At 42.7% G+C, this 27,728-nt stretch overlaps 1 protein-coding gene across 3 annotated transcripts; it reads right to left on the reverse strand.

Moving 5' to 3' along the window:
* On the reverse strand, positions 1-27,436 carry LOC143764851 (gastrula zinc finger protein XlCGF66.1-like). Of its 3 annotated transcripts, XM_077250882.1 has the most exons (6): positions 27,261-27,429; positions 26,960-27,104; positions 25,217-25,302; positions 5,615-5,785; positions 5,406-5,529; positions 1,497-4,710 (listed from the first exon to the last, which is right to left on the reverse strand). In XM_077250882.1, exons 4-6 carry the CDS (start codon positions 5,690-5,692, stop codon positions 3,755-3,757), a joined length of 1,158 nt encoding a protein of 385 aa, XP_077106997.1. In that variant the 5' UTR covers positions 5,693-5,785; positions 25,217-25,302; positions 26,960-27,104; positions 27,261-27,429; the 3' UTR covers positions 1,497-3,754. The 3 variants fall into 3 exon arrangements, with proteins under 3 accessions (XP_077106996.1, XP_077106995.1, XP_077106997.1); XM_077250881.1 differs by lacking the exon at positions 25,217-25,302 and having other exon boundaries at positions 1-4,710; positions 26,960-27,100; positions 27,261-27,436; XM_077250880.1 differs by lacking the exon at positions 25,217-25,302 and having other exon boundaries at positions 1-4,710; positions 27,261-27,436.
* Positions 27,437-27,728: the final 292 nt, after the last annotated feature.

Genomic DNA, 27,728 nt, shown 5'->3' on the forward strand with positions numbered 1-27,728 from the left:
GCGTGCTCCGGAAAACCCGAGCAATGAGTACACTCGCTCATCACTAGTCCTGATGTGAGGGGGAATTGGTCAAGTGACAGATTTAACATGGAAGGTTAATAAGAATTTTTATTTCTATAGCACCAACATATTCCGCAGCACTTTACAATTCAGAGCGGACATGTACAGACATAAAGACATCACAAAGGAGCACATAGGCCATCACATTCCGAGAGGAGCGAAGGCCCTGCTGCCAGGCTCACAATCTATGGGTTAGGGTGTACAGATTTGTGCAAGTGTAATGGGAAGAAGAATGTAATGTGCGTTAATAAAACAACACCATCGCTGAGCTCACTGGTTGGCTGCGGTGAGTAAAGCTCAGTTTTATTTATTTTATTTTTACAACAAACCTCCGAGGGGGCATAACTTACCTGATAAGGAAATACCTTTTAATGTCTTTGGTTCATAAATACAATGACAGAATCATTGCAAACATGGTCACTCGAGCTGCACAGTAAGGCCTCAGTCGGGCGGCCATTTGCTTTGCATATGAGAAATAAACGGACAGGTGTAGATTTGGGCTGACAAGACTTCCATGTCAAAATGCAAAACAGGTGTCTGTAAATAAGTACACCCCATGAGTCAACAACTTATAGAACTATCAGTATCACCAGTAAATTGAAGTCATTATTTTCTGCGATTCTCAGTCTCTACCATCGACATGAAGGAATTTTGGCCCACTCTTCTTTACAACGTTGATTAAAAGGGAAGTTATTAGAAAATTACCTATTGTCTTAGCAAGTTATTTTGTGTTACATTTTTTTTCTTTCATCAGAATCTGTGTTAAAAATAAAAAATAGAAATTTTGCAATTTTCTCACGGGTCTCTCTTTTTTTTTTTTTTTTTGACACTAACCTACTGTTTCATGGACACAGCCTCGATGAACAGACTCCAACCTTAGCTTTTGTGTTGAAGCATCTAATGAGCGAGTGCAAAAGTCAATGTGAAGGGAGGGGGAGCAGAGTCAAGTAGGAAATCGCCTATTGTGATTGGAAGATCCTGTAAGCCGTGTATTGCAATCCTGCCTGTACTAATAAGGAACATGCTGAAAACTGTCCATGAAAAGACATGAAGTATGAGTCTAAAAAAGCTCTTGTGGCCAGTGTAAAAAAACTGCAAGAATACTAAATTGTTGCTTGTTTTTTAATAAAGATTAATCTTGGAAAACAAACATTGCCAATTGTTGTAATACATATAACTCAAAAACCTGATTTTAAGAGGACCTGTAACTTGCTCAAAACAATTGAGCTAAATTATTATAAATCCCTTGTAAAGATCCAGAATCTCCAGCTTTTTCCGTTTTGCACTGTGTAGCTCCATTGCTGAGATATTCACATTTATTGCTTTGGAGTGCAATGTGAAATTTCTGCTTCTAGTCCAATTGGGTGTTTGTTCTGAATTTTCCTGGGGGCCTGCGATTTCACTTCCTTCCCTCCCAGACAATGTCAATCACAGCTCGGCAGCAGGTCTATCAGTCAAGCAGTCTCAGATGCTGCTGAACTGCGATTGGCAGTGTCTGGCAGGGAGGGGTGAAGGTACACACCTCCAAAGATGACTGCAAAAAAGACCAGTTGCACTACAAGCAGAGATTTCATATAATGCGCTCCCAAATCAACAAATGTAAATATCTCTGCAATGGATTGATATAGAGCAAATCGGAAAAAAATAGCAGAATCAGGCAAAGTATATATTAGATTCTTTGATAGGGCGTTGATCCGGGGAACTAGTCTGATTGCCGTATGTGGGGTCGGGAAGGAATTTTTTTCCCCATGGTGGAGCTTACTCTTACCACATGGTTTTTTTTTGCCTTCCCCTGGATCAACATGTTAGGGCATGTTAGGCTATGGGTTGAACTAGATGGACTTAAAGTCTTCCTTCAACCTTAATAACTATGTTACTATGTTACTAAAGCTCAGGGATTTGTACAAGATATCTAACTCAATATTTTTGAGCAAGTGACAGGTCCTCTTTAATCACTAGGTAATTTTCTGATTATAGTTTCCCATGAAGTTCACTAAAAAATGTTTATGAACAGCTCCCTTAATGTCCCGCCACAGCATTTCAATTAGGTTGAGGTCTGGACATTGACTGGGCCATTGCTGTAGCTTGATTCAGCCCAGGTTCCGTGCCTCCAATACAAGCCCAAATCATCATCACTCCAATGCCTTGCTTGGTAATTGCTGTTAGTGTTCATGCTAATATGCTGTTTGTTTTTTGCAAAACATGGTATTTGGAATTATGGCCAAATGTCTCCACTTTGGGGTAACCTATCCAAAGGACATATGGTTTCAGTTGCAATGTGCATGCTTTAGATGTGCTGCCATGTTCTTTTTAGAAAAAAAGAGGCTTCTCCTGGCAACACTTCCAAACAAGTCATACTTGTTCAATTTTTTTCTAATGGTACTGTCAAGACCTTGAATATTTATCATGCTGAGGTCTTTATAGTCTGAGTTGTAGCTCTTGAATTTTTGCAATTTTTCTGAGCATTGCAGTCTGATCGCAGGGTAAATTCACTCCTGGGAAAATGGTCAACTGACTTGAATGTTTTCCACTTATGAACAATGTTTCTCACTGTAGAAAGATGACCTCTAATTTGTTTGGAAATGGCCTTATGACCTTTCCCAGACTATATTTCCTTGATACATTGTGTTAATACATGCCTGAATGCTCCTGACCACAAAGTTTACTGATGAATAATTAATCAGGAGCATTAGAGTAGCAGTATGAGCTGCTACTTACCCTCTTCATTCCTATAGGAGCAGTAATGGTGTACTTAACTTTTCACACACTGTATTTTTGACTAGTTTTTGTTAAATATATAATGACACAGTAAAATGTAAGTGTTGTGTTCATCTAATGCTGTAATTACTTAAATGTAAAACCTTCTAATGTTAAGTTTATTTTATAATGTCCTGACACATAATACCATAGAAGTGAAAGTGGGTGTACTTTTTTTTTCATGACTGTATGGCCCCTTTTTCAAGACCTGCAATTTTCTTATTTCTTGATGAGGGGCAGTCTAGGAGACGGGCGCTACAGATTCATTAAGAGGCACAAATCTCTTCATAAAACAAGAGTGTCTGACGAGTGGTGTGCGCCAAGACAGAAATCTTACTCTAGTCCCTGGAATGCCACAGCTCGCCAATAATTAGACGAGCTGAGGCATCACGACCCCACCACGCCCCCGTTGCACCCTAGCGTTGCCAATTTTGGTGGAGCTGGGAGAAATCAAAGGTCGCAAAGGTTTTGCACAACTCCGAATTGCACAAAAATGTTTCAACTTTTCAAAGCTAATGAACAGGACCAAATGTGTTCTTGCACAAAGTAACTTGCTCCATCTTTTATTTAACTTTAAATATTACACCATCTACACAGGATGAAGGCTATATATTGTGCTGCCCCTACTCAACGTGAGCACAATCCTGAGCACAAGTTTTAGTAATAACTTGCAAAAGTTTGCATTACTCTTATCATGCAGACGGAGTAAATTTTAAGAATAAGTCTGGGTCTTGTAGTCAAAGCATTCAAAACCATAATTCATGTAACAGATTTACAACTATTTTATGCTATTGGCTGTCAACAGCTAAAACGCTTGTTGCAACAGCTATCGGCTTGGAGATTCTACAGCCATTGGATTTAGGGAATCATGATTGATACGCCTACTTTCCAAGTTTATGTTTTGTTGTCATCTCTAAACTGAAAAAAAATAAAAATATTAGCTTCTTACTAAGATAACAGCTCCTCTTCTATGAATACGGCGATGTGCAGTAAGATGAGCACTACAGCTAAAACACTTCCCACATTCTGGGCAATTAAATGGCTTCTCTCCTGTGTGAACTCTACTATGTATGGTGAGATGCGTCTTTCGTCTGAAACTCTTTCCACACTCATTGCAAGAAAATGGCTTTTCATCTGTATGTATTTTCTGGTGTCTAACACGGTTTGAGTTGTTTGAGAAATACTTTCCACATACATTGCAGATATAAGGCCTCCTGACCGTGTGAGCGTTTTCATGTTTTAAACAATCTTCACTGTTGGCAAAACGTTTCCCACATTCCGAACAAGCAAATGGCTTCTCCATTGTATGAGTTTTTAGGTGACTACTAAAATGTGTGCTGTTGCTAAAACACATCCCACATTCCGGGCAAGAATGAATCTTTCTCCCTCCATGAACTCTTTGATGAAGAACAAGCATGGAGTCAGAAGAAAAACATTCTCCACAATCAGAACAAATAATAGAAGGTGGCTCTTCTTGAACAGCGTCATTCTTATGGAGATCAACATTGTTAGTGTAATAATTTTGATATTCAGTTGTGATGTCTATAATGTCGGCTGCTTGGTCAATAGAGGAATAATGAGTTTGCTCTGTGTAGGTGTCCGTATCAGTGACATTTTCTTCTTCACAAGAGACTGATTCTTCCTTAATATGAATAGACGGGTAAAGCTTACTATTCTCTGCACAAGTGTCTGTGTCATTTCCATCTTCACCTGAAGCAGATTCCTCCTTAATGTGAAGAGTTGGATATTGTATATAAACGTCATTGCGTGATACATTTTCGCCTTCGTTTAAACATTTATTTTGCTTAGATGGATACTCATTACTATCTGTGACTGTGAGGTTTTTTTTCCTTGGCAAGCTCAATTTTTCTGTTATTTTGGCTTTCGATATACCTATTAAAAAAAAAAAAAGTCCAATGATGAATACCAGTCAGGTGTGTTTATGTAGCATGCTGTTAAAACAGTGCCTTTTATCGCATACCCATGTAAAGTTTAGAGTACTTTCTCCCAACTAGCCATTATTAAACTAAAGAGGAAAGAATAATCGGATCTTATCTCAATGCTTCGTCTGGACTTTCCTATCATCTTTCAGAGAGTCAAGGTAAGTAGCAGCATGCTTGCTCAGCTATCACGGTTTTAAAAATCCTCCTTGTCTAGATTGTGTGGCTGGAAAAAGGGTAAGGAGGAATGGGGTGGAGAGGGGCAGTGGTCCCATATTCTAGGTGTTTTGACCTGAAGAGACCTAATGATTATCACCTATCCAATGGAGAAAGGATCTGTGTTTTTAGCAGATGGAATACGAATAAGACCAACAACATTCTGCTGGACTGAAGGGGATGGGAACTCATATACAATGCAGGCAGACAGTCAAACTTGCAGACACATTGCAAATGCACAGACTGCATCTAACAAGTTAGGAAAATAATGCTGAATTTACGAGTCGGTCAAAGGTAGAAGAAGCAGAATGTTTTATTACTGAATCTGTGTACCTACTCAAAATTTAGTAACAGGTGACCAAAAAGGTCCTCGGTTGGCTGATCAAAAGTCCCTTATAGAATTACATTTTGTTTGTAAGATTGTTCTCTCACCTGGTGATGGGTGAAGCTTGTGGTCTTCTATCATGAAGTCCTTGTGCAAATCTATGTGACCTTCCAAATACTCCCACTCCTCCATGGAGAAATAGACGGCGACATCCTGACACCTGACAGGAACCTGATGTATACAATTATACAGTCATCAGCTAGATACCATGAGTGGTGTTACTGTATAATATCCCAGCATTCCCAGTAGCACTCACCTCTCTAGTCAGCAGCTCAATGATCTTGTTGGTGAGTGCCAGGATCTCTTTTTCATTGTTTTCATTATCTAACAACATAACGGAACTCTGAATCCTGCTGCACCCTTGGGTCAAACGGTAACAGCAGCTAGGTGTCACAAGTTCACCACACTTGTTCACAACGGTACAATCCTGTGAATCAAAAAGCACACTCTATAAACATAAGTTATAAGCAGAACAATATACAGTGATTGACATAGACAGGGCTGTATTTAGAGTTTCTGCTGCCATAGGCACTTTTAGTGCTGCCTCCCCCTTTGGTGAGCATGACACTATCGGCAGTGACTTTGGCAAGAATCGCTGATGTGAAAGTCGCCTTTTGCAGCAGATCCGGCAGTTTTTCTGCATGTGCCGCATAACGGATCACTTACGGCAACACTGCGTTCGGCCTCATTCATTCCCTATGGGATTTGCGGCACTTGCCATGATCTGGCAAATGCGGTACCATACCTCCCAACTTTTGAAGAAGGTAAGGAGGTATAAAGTTTGCGGCGCGCGTAGTGCACCGCGACAAATTTTAGGCCACTCCTCTGACCACACCCATTTCACAACTAGTCACACCCATATCCACATCCCAACCACAGCCATTTAGCACTGCTGATCACACTGTTTTATATACAATAATTATAAACAAAAGATAATATGGCCACATAGTGCTCCATACTGTATAATGGCCACACATGATGCTCAATACTGTATAACGGCCACCACACATGATGCTCCATACTGTATAATGGCCACACACAGTTCTCCATACTGTATAATGGCCACACATGATGCTCAATACTGTATAATGGCCACACACAGTTCTCCATACTGTATAATGATCCCACATGATGCTCTATACTGTATAATGCCCCCCCTCCTGTATGCATGGCTCTTCTCCCTCCCATCCCATATGCATGGCTCATATTCCCCCTACTGTATGCATGGCTCATATTCCCCCCCCCCTGTATGCATGGCTCATATCCCCCCCCCCCGTATGCATGGCTCATATTCCCGCCTGTCTGCGTGGCTCATATTCCCCACCCCTGTATGCATGGCTCATATCCCCCCCCGTATGCATGGCTCATATTCCCCCTCCTGTATGCATGGCTCATATTCCCCCTCCAGTATGCATGGCTCATATTCCCGCTGTATGCATGGCTCATATTCCCCCCCGTATGCATGGCTCATATTCCCCCTGAATGCATGGCTCATATCCCCCCCCCCCTGTATGCATGGCTCATATTCCCCCCCTGTATGCATGGCTCATATTCACCCTCCTGTATGCATGGCGCCGGCGGGCTGCCGGGGGGGGGGGGTCAGGAGGTGACCCAGGACTTATAAAAAAAAAAAAAACAAGAAAAAAACCTTGCTCAGATGCCGCCCCCTGCATTGTCCCCGCCCTAGGCACGTGCCCTCAAGTGCCTAGTGACAAATACGGCCCTGGACATAGAGGAGAATTACTCTTTGAAAAGTTATTTTAATGAATATCTCGCTGAATACAAAAACCATATCCAAAATGTTGACAGGACTGCGTTTCATAGAACAATATTTTAACCCACATTAGTTTTACTCCGCTTAGTTGATGCAAAAATGTATACACCCCACATGAAAAACTACTACTATCTTGTATGACCGCCATGATAAATCAGGACAGCACAAAGTGTTCTAGGCACGGAATGAATAAGTTGGTGACATATTGCACCATCTATCTTTTTCCATTCTTCAAGAACAACCTCTTTTAGAGCCTGGATGCTTGATGGAGAGTGATGTACACATATCTCTTCAGAATTCCCCTTAGGTGTTTGGATTGAGTTCAGATCAGGAGACAGACTTGAACACTAAATCACTTTATCACTGTTGAATTTCAAAAATACAACATTGACCTTATATATTTGTTTTGGATCATTTTCATGTTGTAAAAGTCTACCAAGGGCACAGAGTGATGGTAGCATCTTCTCTTTCAATATAGATTTGCACATCTGTGAATTCCTGATACCAACAATGAAATGTAGCTCCCCGACACCAGCAGCACTAATGAAGCCCCACATAAGGACACTGCCACCACCATGATTCACAGTAGGAACCATGCATTTTTCTTTGCCCGCCTCACCTTTGCTTTGCCATACAGTTTTGAAGCTATTAGTTCCAAAAACATTTCTCTTGACCTCATCACTTCAGAGTATAGTTCCAGTATTTTTCAGCAAAGGTCATAAACTGTAGGTGGATTTTTTGTACATGACCTCTAGAATAGTCTTCCCATGTTTGCCATTCCCTGTAGTGTACACCGTATGGTTTCACAAGAAATACTCACCCCAGTTTGGCTTTCTTCTTCTTTAGCTATCTGCAGTGAACTTACATGTCAATTTACTTCAACCTTTCTCATCAGAAGACTCTCCTGTTTATTTGTTAACTTCTGTGGTCGACCTGGATGTCTCTGTGAAATGGTTGCAGTTCCATCTTTGTTATATTATTGTTTCACTTTTGCTACAGTATTTTTTTTTTTTTTTGTAAATCTGTTTATTAGATTTTGACAGTTACAATATAAACCATACATTTCCAATATGAACAAGACATTGGAAATAACAATAACAAAGTGAATGTGTGTCCCAAATCCCACCCCAACCCAAACCCCTTTTCTGCATGTGCATTACCAACGAGGTGTATTATGGAATTGGTGTCTTGCCGCCTATCCGCTGTAGTAAATACTATTGGGTATTTTCAAATTGTGTTTTCAGCTTATCCTTAGTCTCTTGAGGAAGAGACGGAATGAAAGTGGCCCATGTGGATAAGAATTCACCCGACAGCTTCTCCCTGTTAGTCAGTGCGTCCATCCACTCCATTCTAAATATGAACTGGATTTTAGTGCGGATAAAAGAGAGCGATGGGACTGTTGGATTCAACCATTGATGCAATATGCTTTTCCTGGTCGCTGAAGCCCATATCATGAGTGTAGCTTTGATGTGTCTGGGCAGTTTGTGAAATGCCTCGTCTAGAATATTAAAGATAGCCCATTGTGGAGTAAGCGTGAAGTTGACTCCGCATAATTTCTGCAATTCATCATGAACATCACCCCATAATCCCTGAATTTTCGGGCAACTCCATAAGTGGTGGTACAGTTAGGTCCATATATATTTGGACAGAGACAACATTTTTCTAATTTTGGTTATAGACATTACCACAATGAATTTTAAACAAAACAATTCAGATGCAGTTGAAGTTCAAACTTTCAGCTTTCATTTGAGGGTATCCACAATAAAATTGGATGAAGGGTTTAGGAGTTTCAGCTCCTTAACATGTGCGACCCTGTTTTTAAAGGGACCAAAAGTAATTGGACAATTGACTCCAAGGCTATTTCATGAACAGGTGTGGGAAATCCCATCGTTATATCATTCTCAATTAAGCAGATAAAAGGCCTGGAGTTGATTTGAGATGTGGTGCTTGGATTTGGAAGGTTTTGCTGTGAAGTAAACATGCGGTCAAAGGAGCTCTCCATGCAAGTGAAACAAGCCATCCTTAAGCTGCGAAAACAGAAAAAAACAAGCCGAGAAATTGCTACAATATTAGGAGTGGCAAAATCTACAGTTTGGTACATCCTGAGAAAGAAAGAAAGCACTGGTGAACTCATCAATGCAAAAAGACCTGGGCGTCCACGGAAGACAACAGTGGTGGAGGATAGAAGAATAATCTCCATGGTGAAGAGAAACCCCTTCACAACAGCCAACCAAGTGAACAACACTCTCCAGGAGGTAGGCGTATCAATATCCAAACCTACCATAAAGAGAAGACTGCATGAAAGTAAATACAGAGGGTTCACTGCACGGTGCAAGCCACTCATAAGAATCAAGAATAAAAAGGCTAGACTGGACTTTGCTATAAAACATCTAAAAAAGCCAGCACAGTTCTGGAAGAACATTCTTTGGACAGATGAAACCAAGATCAACCTCTACCAGAATGATGGAAAGAGAAAAGTATGGCGAAGGCGTGGTACAGCTCATGATCCAAAGCATACCACATCATCTGTAAAACACGGCGGATGCAGTGTGATGGCTTGGGCATGCATGGTTGCCAGTGGCACTGGGTCACTAGTGTTTATTGATGATGTGACACAGGACAGAAGCAGCCAAATGAATTCTGAGGTATTCAGAGCCACACTGTGTGCTCAGATCCAGCCAAATGCAGCCAAACTGATTGGTCGTCGTTTCATCCTACAGATAGACAATGACCCAAAACATGAAGCCAAAGCAACCCAGGAGTTAATTAAATCAAAGAAGTGGAATATTCTTGAATGGCCAAGTCAGTCACCTGATCTCAACCCAATTGAGCATGCATTTCACTTGTTAAAGACTAAACTTCAGACAGAAAGGCCCACAAACAAACAGCAACTGAAAACCACCGCAGTGAAGGCCTGACAGAGCATCAAAAAGGAGGAAACACAGCATCTGGTGATGTCCATGAGTTCAAGACTTCAGGCAGTCATTGCCAGCCAAGGGTTTTCAACCAAGTACTAAAAATGAACATTTTATTTAAAATTATTGAATCTGTCCAATTACTTTTGGTCCTTTTAAAAACAGGGTGGCACATGTTAAGGAGCTGAAACTCTTAAACCCTTCATCCGATTTTAATGTGGATACCCTCAAATGAAAGCTGAAAGTCTGAACTTCAACTGCATCTGAATTGTTTTGTTTAAAATTCATTGTGGTATTGTCTATAACCAAAACTAGAAAAATGTTGTCTCTGTCCAAATATATATGGACCTAACTGTATATGTCGGTGTTGCGAGATTTGCATTTAGAACACAGATAAATGGTGGAGGGAGACATCCTAGATTGCAGGCAAGGTGTAATGTAGGCTCTGTGTAATATTAAGAGTGCCATGTCGGTGTAGCTGCTATATGGCAGAGTTTTTCTTTGTGTTGTGATAGCGCCGAAGAGATCTTCCAACCTGAGGCATGGTAAGTCTCTCAACCACCTCGCCACTCCCGTGGTTTTCCCCTCCCAAGACCATTTTCTGCGTATTATCGAGTAGATGCTGCTTATAGAAGCCGGTTGGGATCTTGCGTTTCTGATAAATCCATCCAGGTTAATCCTCCTCTCCACCTCCCCCCCTGTTGACTGACACTTTTGTACTAAGCTACGCGCCTGAAGAAATAGGAAAGGTCTGTTACTAAAAAGTGAGAAGCGCTGTGACGCCGTTTCAAAGGATAACACCGAGAAGTTAAGATCTAATAGATCAATTACCTGCCTACAGCCCTGGGAAGCCAAAAGTTTATAAAAAGATGGTGCACAGCCCCTCAAGAATCCAGGGTTGCCCAGAAAAGGCTGAAATGGGGATAGACCCGTCTTTAGTTTACAAATCTTTCTACAACGTCGCCAGGTCAATATCGTTTGCCATACCGTCGGGTGTTCCTGTATTCCCATTGGAAGGTCCTCCCCATTTAAGTGTAATTATGCTGACAACGAAATATGTGGGTAGAATTGTTGTTCTAAGCCGACATTAGCGAAGTGAGAGATACCCCTTATCCAGTCAATGGCGTATCTAAGATTAGCCGCCAAGTTATATCTTCCCAAGTCAGGGAAATTGACTCCGGCCTCCATTCTTGTCGCCTGCAATCTTACAAGACTGATGCGTGTTCTACCTCCAACCCCCCAAATAAATTTACGAAATTTTTAATTCAACAAGTCAAGATCATTTCTAGACAAGAGAAGGGGCAACGTCTGAAAAGCATATAGCAGTTTAGGAAACACTATCATTTTGATTAAATGGCATCTCCCGGAGAATGACAGTGTGAAATGTTTCCACGATTGGAGGAGGTTAATTATAGAGGAGATTAGTGGTTTATAGTTGGCTCTATATAGAATGGATGGGTCCGCAGGCAATCGTATCCCCAGATATTTGATAGATTCCTGGCTCCAATGAAATGGAAACGAGGGATCGCCCAATCTCCCAGACCTGAAAATCGCCAAGGCCTCAGATTTACTATAATTAACCCTAAATCCAGAGCATTTGCCAAATTTCTCTAAAATATTCATAATGGCTGGGATTGCCTGAGCTGGGTTGGCAATGAATAAGAGATCATCAGCAAAGGCTGAGATCTTTACGGATGCAGCTCCCACCCTCACCCCTTCAAATGTCGCCTCATTTTGCAGTGTCCTCAGGAATGGATCCAGAGCTATATTAAACAAGAGGGGAGACAAAGGGCAGCCCTGACGCGTCCCCTGCTGGATTTCAAAGGGCCTAGATAATATATTATTTACAGACATCCTAGACATCGGCTGTTTATAAATTAGTTTGATGGCTTCACAAAACCACGGGCCAAATTCTCTAAATGAAAGCAGCTCATATAGGTAATCCCACGCCACCCTGTCGAACGCTTTATCAGCGTCGAGGCTGACCACGATAGTTTTCATATGTTTATGCGCTCTACTATAAGATATGGCTCCCAAGGCTGTTCTGATGTTGTACGTGATGGATTTCCCATGTATAAATCCAGTTTGCTGTGGCGAAATTAAATTTGGGATTATTCTTTGTAACCTGTCAGCCAGGATTTTTGTAAAAATTTTAAAGTCCGAATTAAGTAACGAGATGGGTCTATATCCCTCAACTTGCATATGATCTTTACCTGGTTTTGGAAGAACAATAACCACCGCCTCATTGAACCGATCAGGAAGGTGGCCATATTTAACTATGTTATTATATAACTCGCACAGGTGAGAGACCAAGTATGTCCCTAAAATCTTATTGTGCTCATTGCTAAACCCGTCTGGGCCTGGTGCTTTGGACAATTTAAGTTTATTTATAACTTGTAAAATTTCCGAAGGTGTTATAGGGGAATTAATGGCCTCTCTCTCCTCCTCCGTGAGTGTAGGTGCAAGGTGGTTTGATACAGTATTCTGACTGATAAGTAAAGCTTTGCTGGACTTCTTATAGCCTTCACCTTAACTGTATAAAGAAATTATTATATTTCTCATGCCTTGTGACACTTCTCTGCCATGTGGTGCCATTGCTGACAAGAAGAAATGGGAAGGAGTTCTCTTTGTTAAGTAACGCTCTTATAGTCAACTGCCTGCTGGACTCCTGTTTAATGAATTACCGTATATACTCGAGTATAAGCTGAGATTTTCAGCCCATTTTTTTAGGCTGAAAGTGCCCCTTATACTCGAGTCACCCCCACTGGTCTGTCTCCCCTCTCCCCCAGTCAGTCTCTCTGTCACATCATACTCACCTGCTCCCGGAGCGGTCCCTGCTTCTGTCATGGACTCCGGGCGCCGGCAGCTCTTCCTGTGTTCAGCGGTCATGTGGTACCGCTCATTAAAGTAATGAATATGGACGCGACTCCACTCCCATAGGGGCGGAGCGCATATTCATTACTTTAATGAGCGGTACCAGTGACCGCTGAACAGAGGAACAAGCTGGCGGAGAGACCATCACATCACAGAAGCTGCCAGGGACCGCGCGGGGAAAGTGAGTATGACGGGGGAGGGTGAGCATTGCGATATTCACCTGTCTGCGTTCCGCGTCCTCTGGCTGTGACGTTCAGGTCAGAGGGCGCGATGACGTGTTTAGTGCGCGCCGCCCTCTGCCTGAACAGTCACTGCAGAGAGCCGGAAGATGGAGCGGCGCGCGGCGGTGGAACGGGGACATGTGAATATCGCAAGTGCCAGTGTCCCCGCCTGCTCAGGACAAGAGGTGAGTATGTCATTTTTTTTTTTTTAAATCGCAGCAGCAGCATATGGGGCAAATGTTTCTATGGAGCATCTTATGGGATCATAATCAACCTTTATGGAGCATTGTATGGGGCAAATGTTTCTATGGAGCATCTTATGGGGCCATAATCAACCTTTGTGCAGAATTATATGGGGCAAATGTTTCTACAGAGCATCTTATGGGGCCATAATCAACCTTTGTGCAGAATTATATGGGGCAAATGTTTCTATGGAGCATCTTATGGGGCCATAATCAACCATTATGCAGCATTGTATGGGGCATATTTTTGGATGGAGCATCTTATGGGGCCCATCATAAACTTTATGGAGCATTATATGGGGTGTATTTTGTATGGAGCATTATATGGGGCCCAACATGAACTGTATGGAGCATTATATGGGGTGTATTTTGTATGGAGCATTATATGGGGCGTATTTTGTATGGTGCATCTTATGGGGCTCCTGATTCAATATGGATATTAAAAAAACACTTAACCTACTGATGTCTCAATTAATTTTACTTTTATTGGTATTTATTTTTATTTTTGAAATTTACCAGCTGCTGCTGCATTTCCCACCCTAGGCTTATACTCGAGTCATTACATTTTCCCAGTTTTTTGTAGCAAAATTAGGGGGTCTCGGCTTATACTTGAGTATATACGGGTATTAGACTTACCGGTTCTGGAATTCTTGTTAAAGGTAACCTGTCACCCCCCCTGGGACGTATATGACCTATTCATATGGGCATACTGGTGATAGAAATGTTTAACTAGTCCTACCTTGATGTTGAGAAATCTTATATTCTTTCCCAAAGCTAATAATTTCTTCCAAGCTCCTGGGCCTGGAAAAAAACCTGCCTCCTGTCTTCATTATAATACTATTCCTTCCTACATAGTCATCATCCTACACAGGAACCATGTGTACATAGGGATGACTATGCAGGGAGGAATTGGAGAGAGCACCTTATCGTCGTGCATGCCGGAGGTCATTGGAGCAGAACTTGCCATCGCCTGTGTAGAAGATCCCTGAATCCACTGGTCATGACAAAAGTTTGGAATGAACTTCCTGTAGTACCCCGTGATTCCCAGCAAGGCCCGAACTTCCTTTTTTTAGAGTGGTTTCGGACAGTTTTGGATTGTGTCCACTTGATTGATCTGGAGTTTTATTTTTCCCTCTACCTACTACGAAACAAGGTATTTCCAATGGCACATTTTTGACTTCCTCAATCTGAACTGAATATTACGAGATAGTCCAGGTATGCCACAGCGTAATTCTTATGGGATGCAAGGATCCAGCCCATGGCTCTTTGGAAGGTGGCCGGAGCTCCCTGCAGTCCGAACAGAATCCGGACATATTGGAAGCAACCGTTAGGCATGGAGAAAACAGTCTTCTACTTTTCTTCTTGTGACATGGGGGATTTGCCAATATCCATTTAGTTAGATCCAAAGTGGTTATGTACCTTGCCAGTCCAAGTCTCTTGATCAGCTCACCGACATGTGTCATCAGATATGCGTCGAACATGGAGACATCATTCCACTTTTGATAATCATTACAGAATTTCCATTCTCCATCGGGTTTTGGATCAAGGACAATAGGGTTAGATCATCTCTCTTATATTTTTCAATGACTCTGAGATACAGCATACTTTTCACTTCCTTGCAGGACAGTTCTCAGGCGGTCTTTGGAAAAATCGGTAGGACTTCGAATTCACCCGCACATGGGGTTCCATCAGAACCTCATGTTCTATGACATTTGAACACCTCAGCAAATCTGAGAACAGGTCCTGGCTTTGCTGGAGCAATTCCTGACATTGCTGTTTTTGGCCCTTCAATAGGATCTCTGCTATTCTGATGTCTTTATTGACCCCTTCTGGCTTAACCAGCAAACACTGAGTTTCAACGGGGTCCCTTTCTTGCCACACTTTGATTGATAGCAGCATGAGGGGATTTCGGAAGTGAGAGGTGGGAGTGGTTAACTGAAAAAGTGGGACAGGACAGAATTTCCCGGTGATGTCTGTGCCAACAGAACCTCCGCCTGACCCGTTCTTGGGTTTTGTCGACACCCAGATGGCCACCCCAGACATGTGAATGGGCCCTATCCAACACCCTCCCTCTATAGGGTACTGTTTCCAAATATTGGGCTAGTATATACTCTCTGACCTTCGTAACCCAGTACAATAAGTCCCCACTCATTATAAAATAAGGAAATCTGGTGTCGGGTCCTGCCTCCTGTGTTATCCCGTTTATGACAGTTATATTATAGAACACTTCTTTTAGAGTTAGGTCCCTATGTTTGGTGGACCCAAAATTTCCTCTGGTCACCCCTATCTCAGGAATGTTGGCCTCCTTAGAATACTACCTCCTCATCTCTCAACATTACTCAGAAGGGCAATCCGTTAGGCTTTTGGGTTGGTGAGACTTCTTTAGGACCAACCTGTCTCTTACCCAAGTAATCGAGGTCTCCAACCCTCCCCCATAAGCCACAAAACAACACAAAGTCCCGGCCTATGATAACTGGGTGCAATAAATCCTGGACCACGCTAACTTAATGGGACTCAGTACCGCAGGCCGTCTCAATGACCACTCTGGCCACCGGAAAGTCTTTAGCATACTTTTGAATGCAGCGGACACCCACCTTCATCCCAGAGAGCAATTGGAGAGGGAGTGTGACCCTCACGAGAGTCACCAAACTCCCTGAGTCTAGTAGTCCAGTCATTTGCAGACCATTTACTTTTACAGGACAAGCTTGGGGCCACTCGCCATGTGGACAGTCCACTCTGCAATCCGGATATGCACAGAATGAACACCAGCATCCCATTCCACAGTTCATTTGCTCGGTGGTCATGGCACAATGGGCAGCTATATGACCTGGGACGTGATATCTCCAGCTTATTACATCATCGGATGATACCCTTGGCATGACCCCCGCCGCCTCCTTAGACTTTGGATGCTTCACCCCCCTTTTTAGCCTCAGCTGCGTTGCCTCACAATTCACCCAAGTGAGTGGCAATCTCTCAATTGGTGTTAGAAGTGCGGGCAGCATTCCCATGGAACACGTGTGAGAGCTACAGAGGTACTGTATGTCCTGGGTGAAGGCGGCCATAAGCCAGCAAATAACTTCAGACAGTATGGAGGACCTGGTGAAATACATGGTGCAAGCCCAGCTGCAGCAGCACCAACAACAACAGCTGGCACAGCAAGAGACAAACTGCTTATGCAACAGATCCAGGATCCTTGCAGTTCGTAGCACTGAGGCAGCTCTGACTCCAAGGTCCACTGATGAATTTTCCAGCCGAAAGGCGGTAAGAGGAGCCTTTTAAAAATGACTGAGGGTGATGACAGCGACCTGTTTGACAGGGTCGCTGAGAGGAAGAAACTTCCGCCAGAGCAACATGCAGAAGATGGTTGCAAATATAGTCCACTACACCTGCACAGATGGTAGAGCAAGTGATGATGGGCAGGTGTGTGCATTCCCTTCTGAGGCCAATACAAACTTAGGTTGCCCAAGGTTATCACCGGAACATCAATAACCTGGTCGGACTAGTTGAGAGGTATAAGGGGGTCAGGGGTTCCATGGGAAGCAGCACACTCTATACTTGGGGTCACAATAGGGGGCAGAAGCCCAAAAGCAGGTGGGGTGTCCAAGGTCAAAAGGAGCGGGAAAGGTAATGCCAAGGGTCCTAGCTAGTGATATTACAACCACTGGCAAAAATGATGGAATCGCTGGCCTTGGAGGATGTTCATTCAGTTGTTTAATTTTGTAGAAAAAAAGCAGATCACAGACATGGTACAAAACTAAAGTCATTTCAAATGGCAACTTTCTGGCTTTAAGAAACACTAAAAGAAATCAAGAACAAAAAATGTGGTAGTCAGTAATGGTTACTTTTTTTTTAGACCAAGCATAGGGGAAAAAAATTATGGAATCACTCAATTCTGAGGAAAAAATTATGGAATCATGAAAAACAAACAAACAACAAAAAAACACTCCAACACATCACTAGTATTTTGTTGCACCACCTCTGGCTTTTATAACAGCTTGCAGTCTCTGAGGCATGGACTTAATGAGTGTCAAACAGTACTCTTCGTCAATCTGGCTCCAACTTTGTCTGATTGCTGTTGCCAGATCAGCTGTTAGGGGTCGAGTTCCCGCCTCTGCACAGGGGGAATCTCGGGCCATCTCCGCTATGGTCTCCCATTCTTCTCCTGCCGCAGAGGAGCCTGCTCAGCGGAGACGTCGGTCCCAGCGTCTCGCTCAGTCTGACTCTGTACAAAGAGTTACTGCTGCTTTTCCTGCTTCTGCCATTGAAGTCAGTGCTGGGCAGCGGCGAGCAGATGCTTCTGGGACTAAGTCCTGCTTTTCTCGTTCTGAGCATGCCCAGAGTAAGATCTCTCAGTGGAGATCGAGAGTCACATGATCAGATACTGCAGCTAAAGCCATTGGTCCTTCAGGAAGGTCCTGTAGGTGCTCACGCTCTGTGGCAGCCTCTCATTGGTCCTTCTAGGAAGGTCCTGTACATGCTGCAACTATTTAAGGCTCGCATGGCCGTGCGGCCATGCGCTAGTATTGTTCTAAGTTATGTGCTTTGCGCCAGTGTGGTCATGTGCGTTTGTGTACAGGGACCCGGCTGAAATAAGCCCCTAGAATGCTGGCACCTCTGGCGAGGAGTTTTTGTGTGCATGCATGACCACTGACTGCTCTCAGTTTAGGTAGTTAGCCTGTGCCACTGTGAAATCAAACAGGGCGCAGTGCTTTGTGTTCACTGCTACTCTGTGAAGTAACAGAGTTAGCTCATACCGCCATATACTTCCGCCGTTTGCTAGCAGCAGGTTCTCCTGCACGGTGGACCCCGGGCTGCGAACGCATCTATTATAATAAAACCTCTATATTTACTCGGTGCGTTCCGCTAGCCCTAACATCAGCTTTGCAGGTTGGAGCCTTGTCATGGACCATTTTCTTCAATTTCCACCAAAGATTTTCAATTGGATGGAGATTCGGATATTTGCAAGCCATGACATTTACATTATGTGTCTTTTTTCAAGGAATGTTTTCACAGTTTTTGCTCTATGGCAGGATGCATTATCATCTTGAATAATGATTAGATCTTCCCCAAACATCCTTTCAACTGATGGGATAAGAAAAGTGTCCAAAATATCAACATAAACTTGTGCATTTATTGAAGATGTAATGACTGCCATCTCCCCAGTGCCTTTACCTGACATATGATAGCCCCATATCATCAATGACTGTGGAAATTTGCATGTTCTCTTCAGGCAGTCATCTTTATAAATCTCATTGGAACGGCGCCAAACAAAAGTTCCAGCATCATCACCTTGCCCAATGCAGATTCGTGATTCATCACTGAATATGACTTTCATCCAGTCATCCACAGTCCGCAATTTCTTTTCCTTAGCCCATTGTAACCTTGTTTTTTTCTGTTTAGGTGTTAATGATGGCTTTCGGTTAGCTTTTCTGTATGTAAATCCCATTTCCTTTAGGCGGTTTCTTATAGTTCAGTCACAGACGTTGACTCCAGTTTCCACCCATTCGTTCCTCATTTGTTTTGTTGTGCATTTCCTGTTTTGGAGACATATTGATTTAAGTTTCCGGTCTTGACGCTTTGATGTCTTCCTTGGTCTACCAGTATGTTTGCCTTTAACAACCTTCCCATGTTGTTTGTATTTGATCCAGATTTTAGACACAGCTGACTGTAAAACAATCAGCATCTTTTGCAACATTGCGCGGATTTACCCTCTTTTAAGAGTTTGATAATCCTCTCCTTTGTTTCAATTGACATCTCTCGTGTTGGAACCATGATTCATGTCAGTCCACTTAGTGCAACAGCTCTCCAACGTGTGATCACTCCTTCTTACATGCAGACTAATGAGCAGATCTAATTTAATCAATGGAAAAGAGAAAGAAGCCACTAAAACATCCGCACACCACCAATTGAACATATCAAAAAAGGAACAACTTTATTGGTAACAAAAGTGTTAAAACCAATTAAAAACAATACACAAACAAACTCCCCCATGAGGCCTGTTCAAAAACAATTGTTGCATAAATAGCATAAATAACATACATGGTGCTGCACACAATTACAAATCCTGAAATGACACTGCTGGAATCAATCAAGGTGCATATATGCTATTAGTACAAATATACAAACGCTCATATATGAGAGAAATAATAAAGAGAGGAAGACAGGGGTCTGATCCCTCATCCACTTCTAATATGCAGACGTAGGTCCCAAATGTAACAAAGCATCAATCCTAATGCATATATTTGTACTATTAGCATATATGCACCTTGATTGATTCCAGCAGTGTGTCATTTCAGGATTTGTAATTGTGTGCAGCACCATGTATGTTATTTATGCAACAATTGTTTTTGAACAGGCCTCATGGGGGAGTTTGTTTGTGTATTGTTTTTAATTGGTTTTAACACTTTTGTTACCAATAAAGTTGTTCCTTTTTTGATATGTTCAATTGGTGGTGTGCGGATTTTTTAGTGGCTTCTTTTTCTTTTCCATTGATATCGTTATCAGCCACTTTCTTTCACCCCCGTCGTCTTTGTTTGTATTAGTTTGTTTATATTGTAGTGCGCCAGCTATATTGTTGTATTCAAGAGCAGATCTAATTTGATGCAGGTGTTATTTTTGGGTATGAAAATTTACAGGGCGATTCCATAATTTTTTCCTCAGAATTGAGTGATTCCATAATTTTTCCCCTATGCTTGGTTAAAAAAAAGTAACCATTACTGACTACAACATTTTTTGTTCTTGATTTATTTTAGTGTTTCTTAAAGCCAGAAAGTTGCCGTTTGAAATTACTTTAGTTTTGTGCCATGTCTGTGATCTGCTTTTTTTCTACAAAATTTAAAACAACTGAATGAACATCCTCCAAGGCTGGTAATTCCATAATTTTTGCCAGGGGTTACATATGCTGGAAATGTCACTGTCCAGACCATATAGTTGCCTGTTGTCCCCTGACCTCGGAGCAGATGGACTGTAGCCTGGGGCGCTGCTGTTCATACTATGCGTATCTGGCCTCCAGTGTGAACTATCCACCACGAGGGACCACAAGCTTGTCCCGTAAAGGTGAATGGTTGACAAGTGACTGAACTGACTAAGGGAGTTTGGTGACCTTCGTGGGAGCCACATTTCCTTTAAAGCTGACCCCAGAGAAGAAGGTTGCAGTGCACTGCAACCATGAGGATAAAGACTATCCAGTAACCAGAGTGGACATTGAAACAGCCCGAGGTACTGAGTCCAACAAGGTTGGCATGGTCCATGACTTATTGCATCCCATTCTCATAAGCCGAAACTGTGTTTGTTTTGGGACCTGTGTGGTAAAGGGACAGTGCTCAGTGGCAAGGATAAGAGATTTGTTGTCCCCAAAGAAGTATCACCACACCCAGAGTCTGAAGGGTTTCCCTTCTGTGTCCTTTTGGGGGATGAGGAGGCAGTGTCCCCTGAAACCATTGATCCTGAGTTAGAGGTGAGCAGTGAAAATTTCACGTCCACATAACATAGGGACCTAACTCTAAGGGAGGCTTTCAATAATGTAACCGTCATAAATGGTATAGCACAGGAGCCAGAGAGGCTGACACCAGGTGTCCCTATTTTAAGTGGAGTGGGGACTTATTGTACCGGGTTACGAAAGTGAGGGAGGCGATTGTGGAACAGTTATTGGAATCAAGACACTACAGACGGGAGGGTGTTGGACATGGCCCATTCACAAGACTTGGGTGGCCATCTAGCGGTGGGCAAAACTCAAGAGCGGGTTATGCAGAGGTTCTATTGGCCCGGATGTCACCGGGAAATCTTAAAGTATTGCAGGCTGTGTCCCAGCTGCCAGCTAACCCCCCACCTCTCACATTCGAAGCCCCCTCATGCCATTACCCATCATAGAAGTGCACCATTCGCAGATAGACGGCCTTGTGGAAAGATTCAATAAAACCTTGAAGAGTATGCTTAGGAAGGTCATAAAATAAGATGGTCGAGACTGGGACTGTCTCCTATCTTCTGTTCTCTATACGGGAGGTTGCACAGGCCTCTACTGGGTTCTCTCCGTACGAAATTCTGTATAGCCAACATCCACGTGGTCTCCCTTTTATAGCGAAGGAAACCTGGGAAGCCAAAGTAGTGCATCATCGAAGCATCATCGAGCACGTAACTCATATGCAGGAGAGGATTGTGAAGGTAATGGCCATTGTAGAAAAGGACATCTCCTCCAGCACAAGATGCTCAAGATATGGTCTACAACCAGCCCTCGTAGAACGAGTCCTCATATTAATTACCACAATAGAGAGTAAGTACTTGTCCAACTGGCAAGGGCCTTATGAGGTGGTGGAAAAGCTTGGTGAAGTGAACTACAAGATTTATCAACCAGGAAGACGTCAGCCATACCAGGTCTACCACGCCAATCTCATCAAGCCGTTGAAAGATAGAGAGCCAGTTGAAACTTTGTGTTTGCTGGTCAAGCCAGAAGCAGATGTTAAAAGAGTCGCAATGGCGGAAACGCTGTTGAAAGCCCAAAAAACAGAGGTGACAGGAATTGTTGCAGCAGAACAAGGATCTGTTCTCAGAATTGCCGGGGTGTACAAATGTCATAGAACATGAAGATCTGACTGAACCCCATGCGCGGGTGAACTTGAAGACCTATAGATTTCCTGAGGTCCGACGAGAAGCAAGTTATATGTTGAAACTCGGAGTGATTCAGGAATCCAAGAGCGCATCGTCTAGCCCGATTTTTCTGGTTCCAAAACACAAGTTCCAACAAAGTGTAGAGAGATCATCCTTATTCTCATTTGTACATGGAAACACGAGAAGCAATAGAATGAAACTGAAAGGAAGAAGATACAGATTAGATATTAGAAAAAAGCTTTTTTACAGTGAGGGTGATCAATGAGTGGAACATGCTGCCACGAGAGGTGTTGAGTTCTCCTTCAATGGAAGTCTTCAAACAGAGGCTGTTGAGACATCTGTTTGAGATGTTTCAATTAATCCTGTGCTGCATTGAGCAGGGGTAATGGACATGATGACCTTTGAGGTCCGTTCCAACGCTAACACCCTACGATACCTATGATATGTAGTAGGTAGAGGCAAGATCAAACCCCAGATTAGTAAAGTGGACGCAATCAAAAAGTCACCAAGAACGCTCTCAAAGAAGACCCTTTGTAGGAATTGTGGGGTACTTCAGTAGATTTATTCCAAACTTTGCCATGATGGCTGCACCCATAATTGACCTCCTTAAGGGGACAAAATTAGATATGGCCAAATGGACTGCAGAGGCAGCCTTTCAAGAGCTGTAAGCAGCTGGTCCTGGTTGCCCTCCATTTCAAGAAGAAATTTCTACTCCAGGCAGACACCTCAGTAGTCGGTTTAGGAGCAGTCCTTTCTAAGGAGATACACGGGGCGTAGCACCCCGTTCTTACCTGAGTGGGAAGCTGTCGGAATGTGAAAATAAATATTCCACAGTAGAAAAAGAATGCTTGGCCGTAAAGTGGGCGTTGGACACATTACGGTACTATCTGTTAGGGCGAAAATTTAACTTAGTATCAGACAATGACCAACTCAGGTGTGTGAGCGAGAATTTTAGTTTCCATGTGGAACATGTAGCTTCCCAGCTCTATGGTAATGCCGATGCCCTCTTAAGAATCCAGTGTCTAGTAGAAGGTGCCAAGCCCCACAGGTTTACGCAGAGGAGGAGGTATGTAGCAGACACATAGTTGATGGGAGGTATGTATCACAGAGGTGGTTGGCATCTATGATATAAACCTGGAGTATTTCTGCAATGCACATTGTAGGAAGAGGCTTGTTTTGGTGCATCTAGGCCAGATTTTACAGGCAGCCTGAGAGATGGGTGGGTCTGGCTGCCCACATACCCCACCTCTGGGTGTGGTTCAGATGTTAAAATGGAGTCTGCTGTATGACACATGGTCTGTGTGTATGGAGGAAGAAGGCCTTCTGTGTGTTAATTAGAGACTGAACCGGTATACTGGATGCTATCCAGCCTGTGTGGCCAAGACTGGTTCTAAAGAGACACCGTCGAGAACTGTTTAGTTTGTTTTGCCTATACTGAAAGGCTGTTTGTTTTTCCTTTGGCTGGTTTATGAAGCACCATTAAACCAGTATGGACATTTAAATGGAAATGCTTCCTGTGTGGCCTCATGACGCACCCAAGTGAGTAGTAATCCCATATGAAAAAGAAATTATATATATAAACTAGCCACCTATAAGGTGGTGGATAACCTTGGCAACAAGCAATTAAAAGTCCTGCAACCCGTTTATCTTAGGAAAGCATATGAAAAAAACTATGAATACAAAAGGGAAATCAAAAAGTATGTGGCATAAATACCCCTTAAAATATTGAATCTTTAATAGAATACCTTAAAAATACCACTTCCCAGTGAGAACAGAAAAAATATATGGACTACAAAAAATGCTAGGTGCACCTAACCTGATAGATGACCCTCTGCTATGCTGCTATCCCTGCCTGGCAGTGGAGGTTGGCACCCTGATAGAGTATTTGGCGCCCCCACTCCGCGGCGGCTGTAACCTGCATAATTAGTGGGAGGAAAAGAACAATTCTTTTTGACAAGAGGAAGAACATACAATATAAATGACCTGGTTCAGTCCAGATGATAGACTGTGCATGCCCACACCATCTGGCAGATATTACACATTAGTTATGATGACTGCATATAAGAATATATCATAAGCACCTGCAGCCAAACACAACAAAATAATCAATAGACAATAATGACAGGTGATCAATGTCTACACCTGACGCACAGTACAGTGGACCATAGACATAGATGATATAGAAAACAGCCAAGGAAAGGGGGAATTACTCCCCAAAGACAATTTCTTCCTCTTGTCAAAAAGAATTGTTCTTTTCCTCCCACTAATTATGCATAAAGTTATTTGCTCTTTTTTTGTTACTGTACTGAGGACAATTACATCAATATTTTATTAGCCAAATTGGCTATATGTCCCTAGTACATTGTCTGTAGTGGGATTTTAAGAATGGAGGTTGACAGTGTTCTTATCTAGTGTGCACTTTAGTTTCTCTACTCCTGCTTTCTTCATATCTATAAATTGCTCATTGTTTTCTCACCTTTAGCTGGCTAGTTATTCAACAGGGCTAGCAGGTTACAGCCGCCGCGGAGTGGGGGCGCCAAATACTCTATCAGGGTGCCAACCTCCACTGCCAGGCAGGGATAGCAGCATAGCAGAGGGTCATCTATCAGGTTAGGTGCACCTAGCATTTTTTGTAACCCGTTTATCTTACCCACTTATATAGCACCATCATATTCAGCAGCACTTTACAAACATCATCATCACTGTGCCATTGGGGATCTCAATCTAAATTTCCCATCATTGTAGCTTTGGAATGTGGAAGGAAACCCTTGCAGACATGGGAAGAACATACAAACTCCTTGCAGATGCTGCCCTAAATTGCCATTAGTATCAAGATTAGGCTTAATGGAAAATAGCTTGCTAAAAACCTACTATTAGAGAGGTTGTCTCACAACAGACTGATAGATGCTTGTCCCAACAAATTCTTCTTGGTTATATTCAGAACACCAATAACAAAAGAGCGTGCCTACACTTGTGTGTCCACCTCTGTCAATGGGGTTGGGCACAGGTCACCTGAGGGTTTGGGGGAAACACACTCACCTGTCAGTGTCAGACATGAGACCTGGAAGTATAATATAAGTCAGTGGATATGTCATGCATGCCTCTTGTGAGACAACCCTCTGAAAACTGAACATGTTAGAAGTACACAAAGAGGACTGCTCAACTCTAACCAAAATCAAATGACAACAGGGAGTTACCATTCCCCATGTCAACAAAATGTGTACTTACAAAACATAACGCTGTCAGCTCTGATAGAGTCACTGGATTAGGGAAAGGTGAGCGCCATCTGTTTATTGTTTTAACCCTCTGCTAGCCTATGGATGATAAAATGTTAAAACCCCTTTAATAAGAAATCTGTCAACAAGCAGAGTTTAAAGTGAACTGTGCTGGAGGTAAGGCTACATTCACACATCCGACAGACTGTCCTTTTCTAATGTCATTGGTTGTGCTTCCGTATGGCTTGCTTTGTCATTCGTTCTAATAAATTGAATCCGATAGATTGTCTGAACTTCTATCCATTGACTGTTAATGTATCGGTTAAAACAAAACTCTCAAGAAGAAAGTCTGTTTTCAGTTTGCATCTGGATTTCACTGATCCCCAAAGACTTCAATAGTCGAGTCAGATCTGCAAAACGGATGAAAGTAGGACATGCTCCGAGTGTCACCTGCTTTAAAACGGATGTGTCAATAAAAAGCTGGAAGGAAAGTAAAAGCGCAATAGGGTCTTATCTGGGTATGAAGAGATATCTCTAATCAGATTTTACTCACCAGATAGAGCCCAAACACAGGCTTATAGAAATATTAGCTGCTGCAGATCCACCGGTCTCCTCGTGACTAGCCAGAGTAAAAAAAAAAAAAAAATGGGATAAAAAGGTGGATTAACTCCGCACTGCTTGAAAGATTGACATCCAAATGGATATTCAGATGAAAAAGTGGCTTTATTCAACGCGTTTCGGAGTACTATGACTCCTTCATCAGGAAACCACTGAAGTACACTATATGGGTCCGTGTGCTGTTTTTTTTTAAAGGGTTTTTCATCTTTGGGGACAGTTTCCTTTTTATGATTTTGGGTTGAAAATCATTTTTGCATTTGGGTTTCATTAAAAATTTTGCGCTGTGACTTTTACAGGCTCGTTGTACTTTGATGTGGTCTGAGGTGACAAGTCAGTCAAGAAAAGCTTAGGAAAAAAAAAATAAAAACAGACAAAAGGTCACAAACTCCCCATCAGACCATCCTAGCAGGCTGATAGATTCTCAGTTGACTCATTCTGCATCCTGCAATAAACAGTGCAATAAAGGTGATAAAGGAAGCAAATGGTTTTTTTTTTTATGAAACCCAGTTATAAAAATTAATTTTTTACACAATCACATGCAGTTAAGAAAAAATGTCAGCCTTTTGGAGACAATTTTCTTTCCTTCTTAAAAGCATGAATTTGGGGACAATTATTTTTGCTAATGAGTTTCATTAAGAAAACTGGTATCATTTGCCTTCAACAGCTTCCGCTTTGCACTGTCAAATGCTGCTTGCAGAATGAGTTAACTGAAAATCTGTCAGAGAGATCATTCTGAGGGACTGACAGCAGAGCTTGTCTTTTCTTCTGAGCTCCTTTCTGCTGATTTAGGACTACAGGCCACATCAAAGTAAAAGCGCAGGGACAAAGAGTCTGTAAAAGCAAAACAGTGCAACATTCTTAATGAAAGTCAATTGCAGAAATATTTTTTAGCCTCAAATAAATGCATTTAATAAGAAAACAACACAGAAAAATCATCACCATACATGGACAACCCTTAGCAAACGGACGGCACACGGGCATGTGCATGGGATGTGTGAACGCAGCCTTACTCGTAACTACACTCGGTGACATGATGACAGGAGCCCGAGGAGGATGGCACAAAGCCACTCAGGCCATGGCAGCAGCAATTATTCCCCTGCCGTCCCCGGAAAAACGGACACCTCGAGCAGTCACTCACCTCTCCAGTCAGCAAACACATGATCTCCAGGCTGATGCCAAATATCCTCTCAGCCATATCCCTCCTGTCCTTCTCCATCTTCCCTGAGGAAGCCATGGCATCCATAGGGTCTCACTTTGGCATGTGTAAGTAATGCACTGCCTTCCTGAACAAAATTAAAACAAGAATTTAATAAATGTGAGTGTCAAAAACATAACTGGTTGTGCTGAGGGGCCCACGCACAATACTACATAATAATGAGGTGAAACCCACTTCCCATGCTCTGTATAGTGACAACACAGGTAGAAAAGAAGACCCGTACCGGAGTCACGTGGCGTAGTTCACATGGGCTGCGGCTTCCTTCCTTTATCACCCATCGGTGACATGAACAAGACGTCCAAAAGAGGAAAACAACAACTTCCGGTGTGCCGGTGTTTCATTTCCGGTTTTGCGTTCCGCACTGCTGACTATGCGTTCCGGCGCACTTCCGGTTTTTGCAGCACACAGGATTCCCACGCTTTGAGTTCCGCGCGTTCTTTATTCCCACAGAAGCATCGCTATGCATGAGGTGGTGTATTTCCGAAGAGTTGGTCTCTAGAGCCGCTGGGACCAGTAGTGTGTGCGGACTCGCACACAAGGCACGCTCCATATAGCACTGTATAGTCACACATTACAGTATAGAAATTAACTCTTTCACCCATTTCCTTCTGTGATTACTAGTACTGTGGGGGACTCGTGGCCCCCAAGTGCTAGTTGCTATAATGACTAATCCTGCAGGATAATGACAGGG

The sequence above is a fragment of the Ranitomeya variabilis genome, chromosome 4 (genome assembly GCF_051348905.1).
Source record: "Ranitomeya variabilis isolate aRanVar5 chromosome 4, aRanVar5.hap1, whole genome shotgun sequence".
NCBI lineage: Eukaryota > Metazoa > Chordata > Amphibia > Anura > Dendrobatidae > Ranitomeya > Ranitomeya variabilis.

Bases quoted from the DNA above. Each gene is read 5' to 3' on its own strand.
- LOC143764851 (XM_077250881.1), bottom strand. From the start codon at position 27,064: ATGGATGCCATGGCTTCCTCAGGGAAGATGGAGAAGGACAGGAGGGAT. The intron at 5,786-26,959 runs GTGAGTGACTGC...TTTGATTCACAG, and splicing joins TGTGTTTGCTGACTGGAGAG to GATTGTACCGTTGTGAACAA. The intron at 4,711-5,405 runs GTGAGAGAACAA...TTTTTTTAATAG, and splicing joins CAAGCTTCACCCATCACCAG to GTATATCGAAAGCCAAAATA.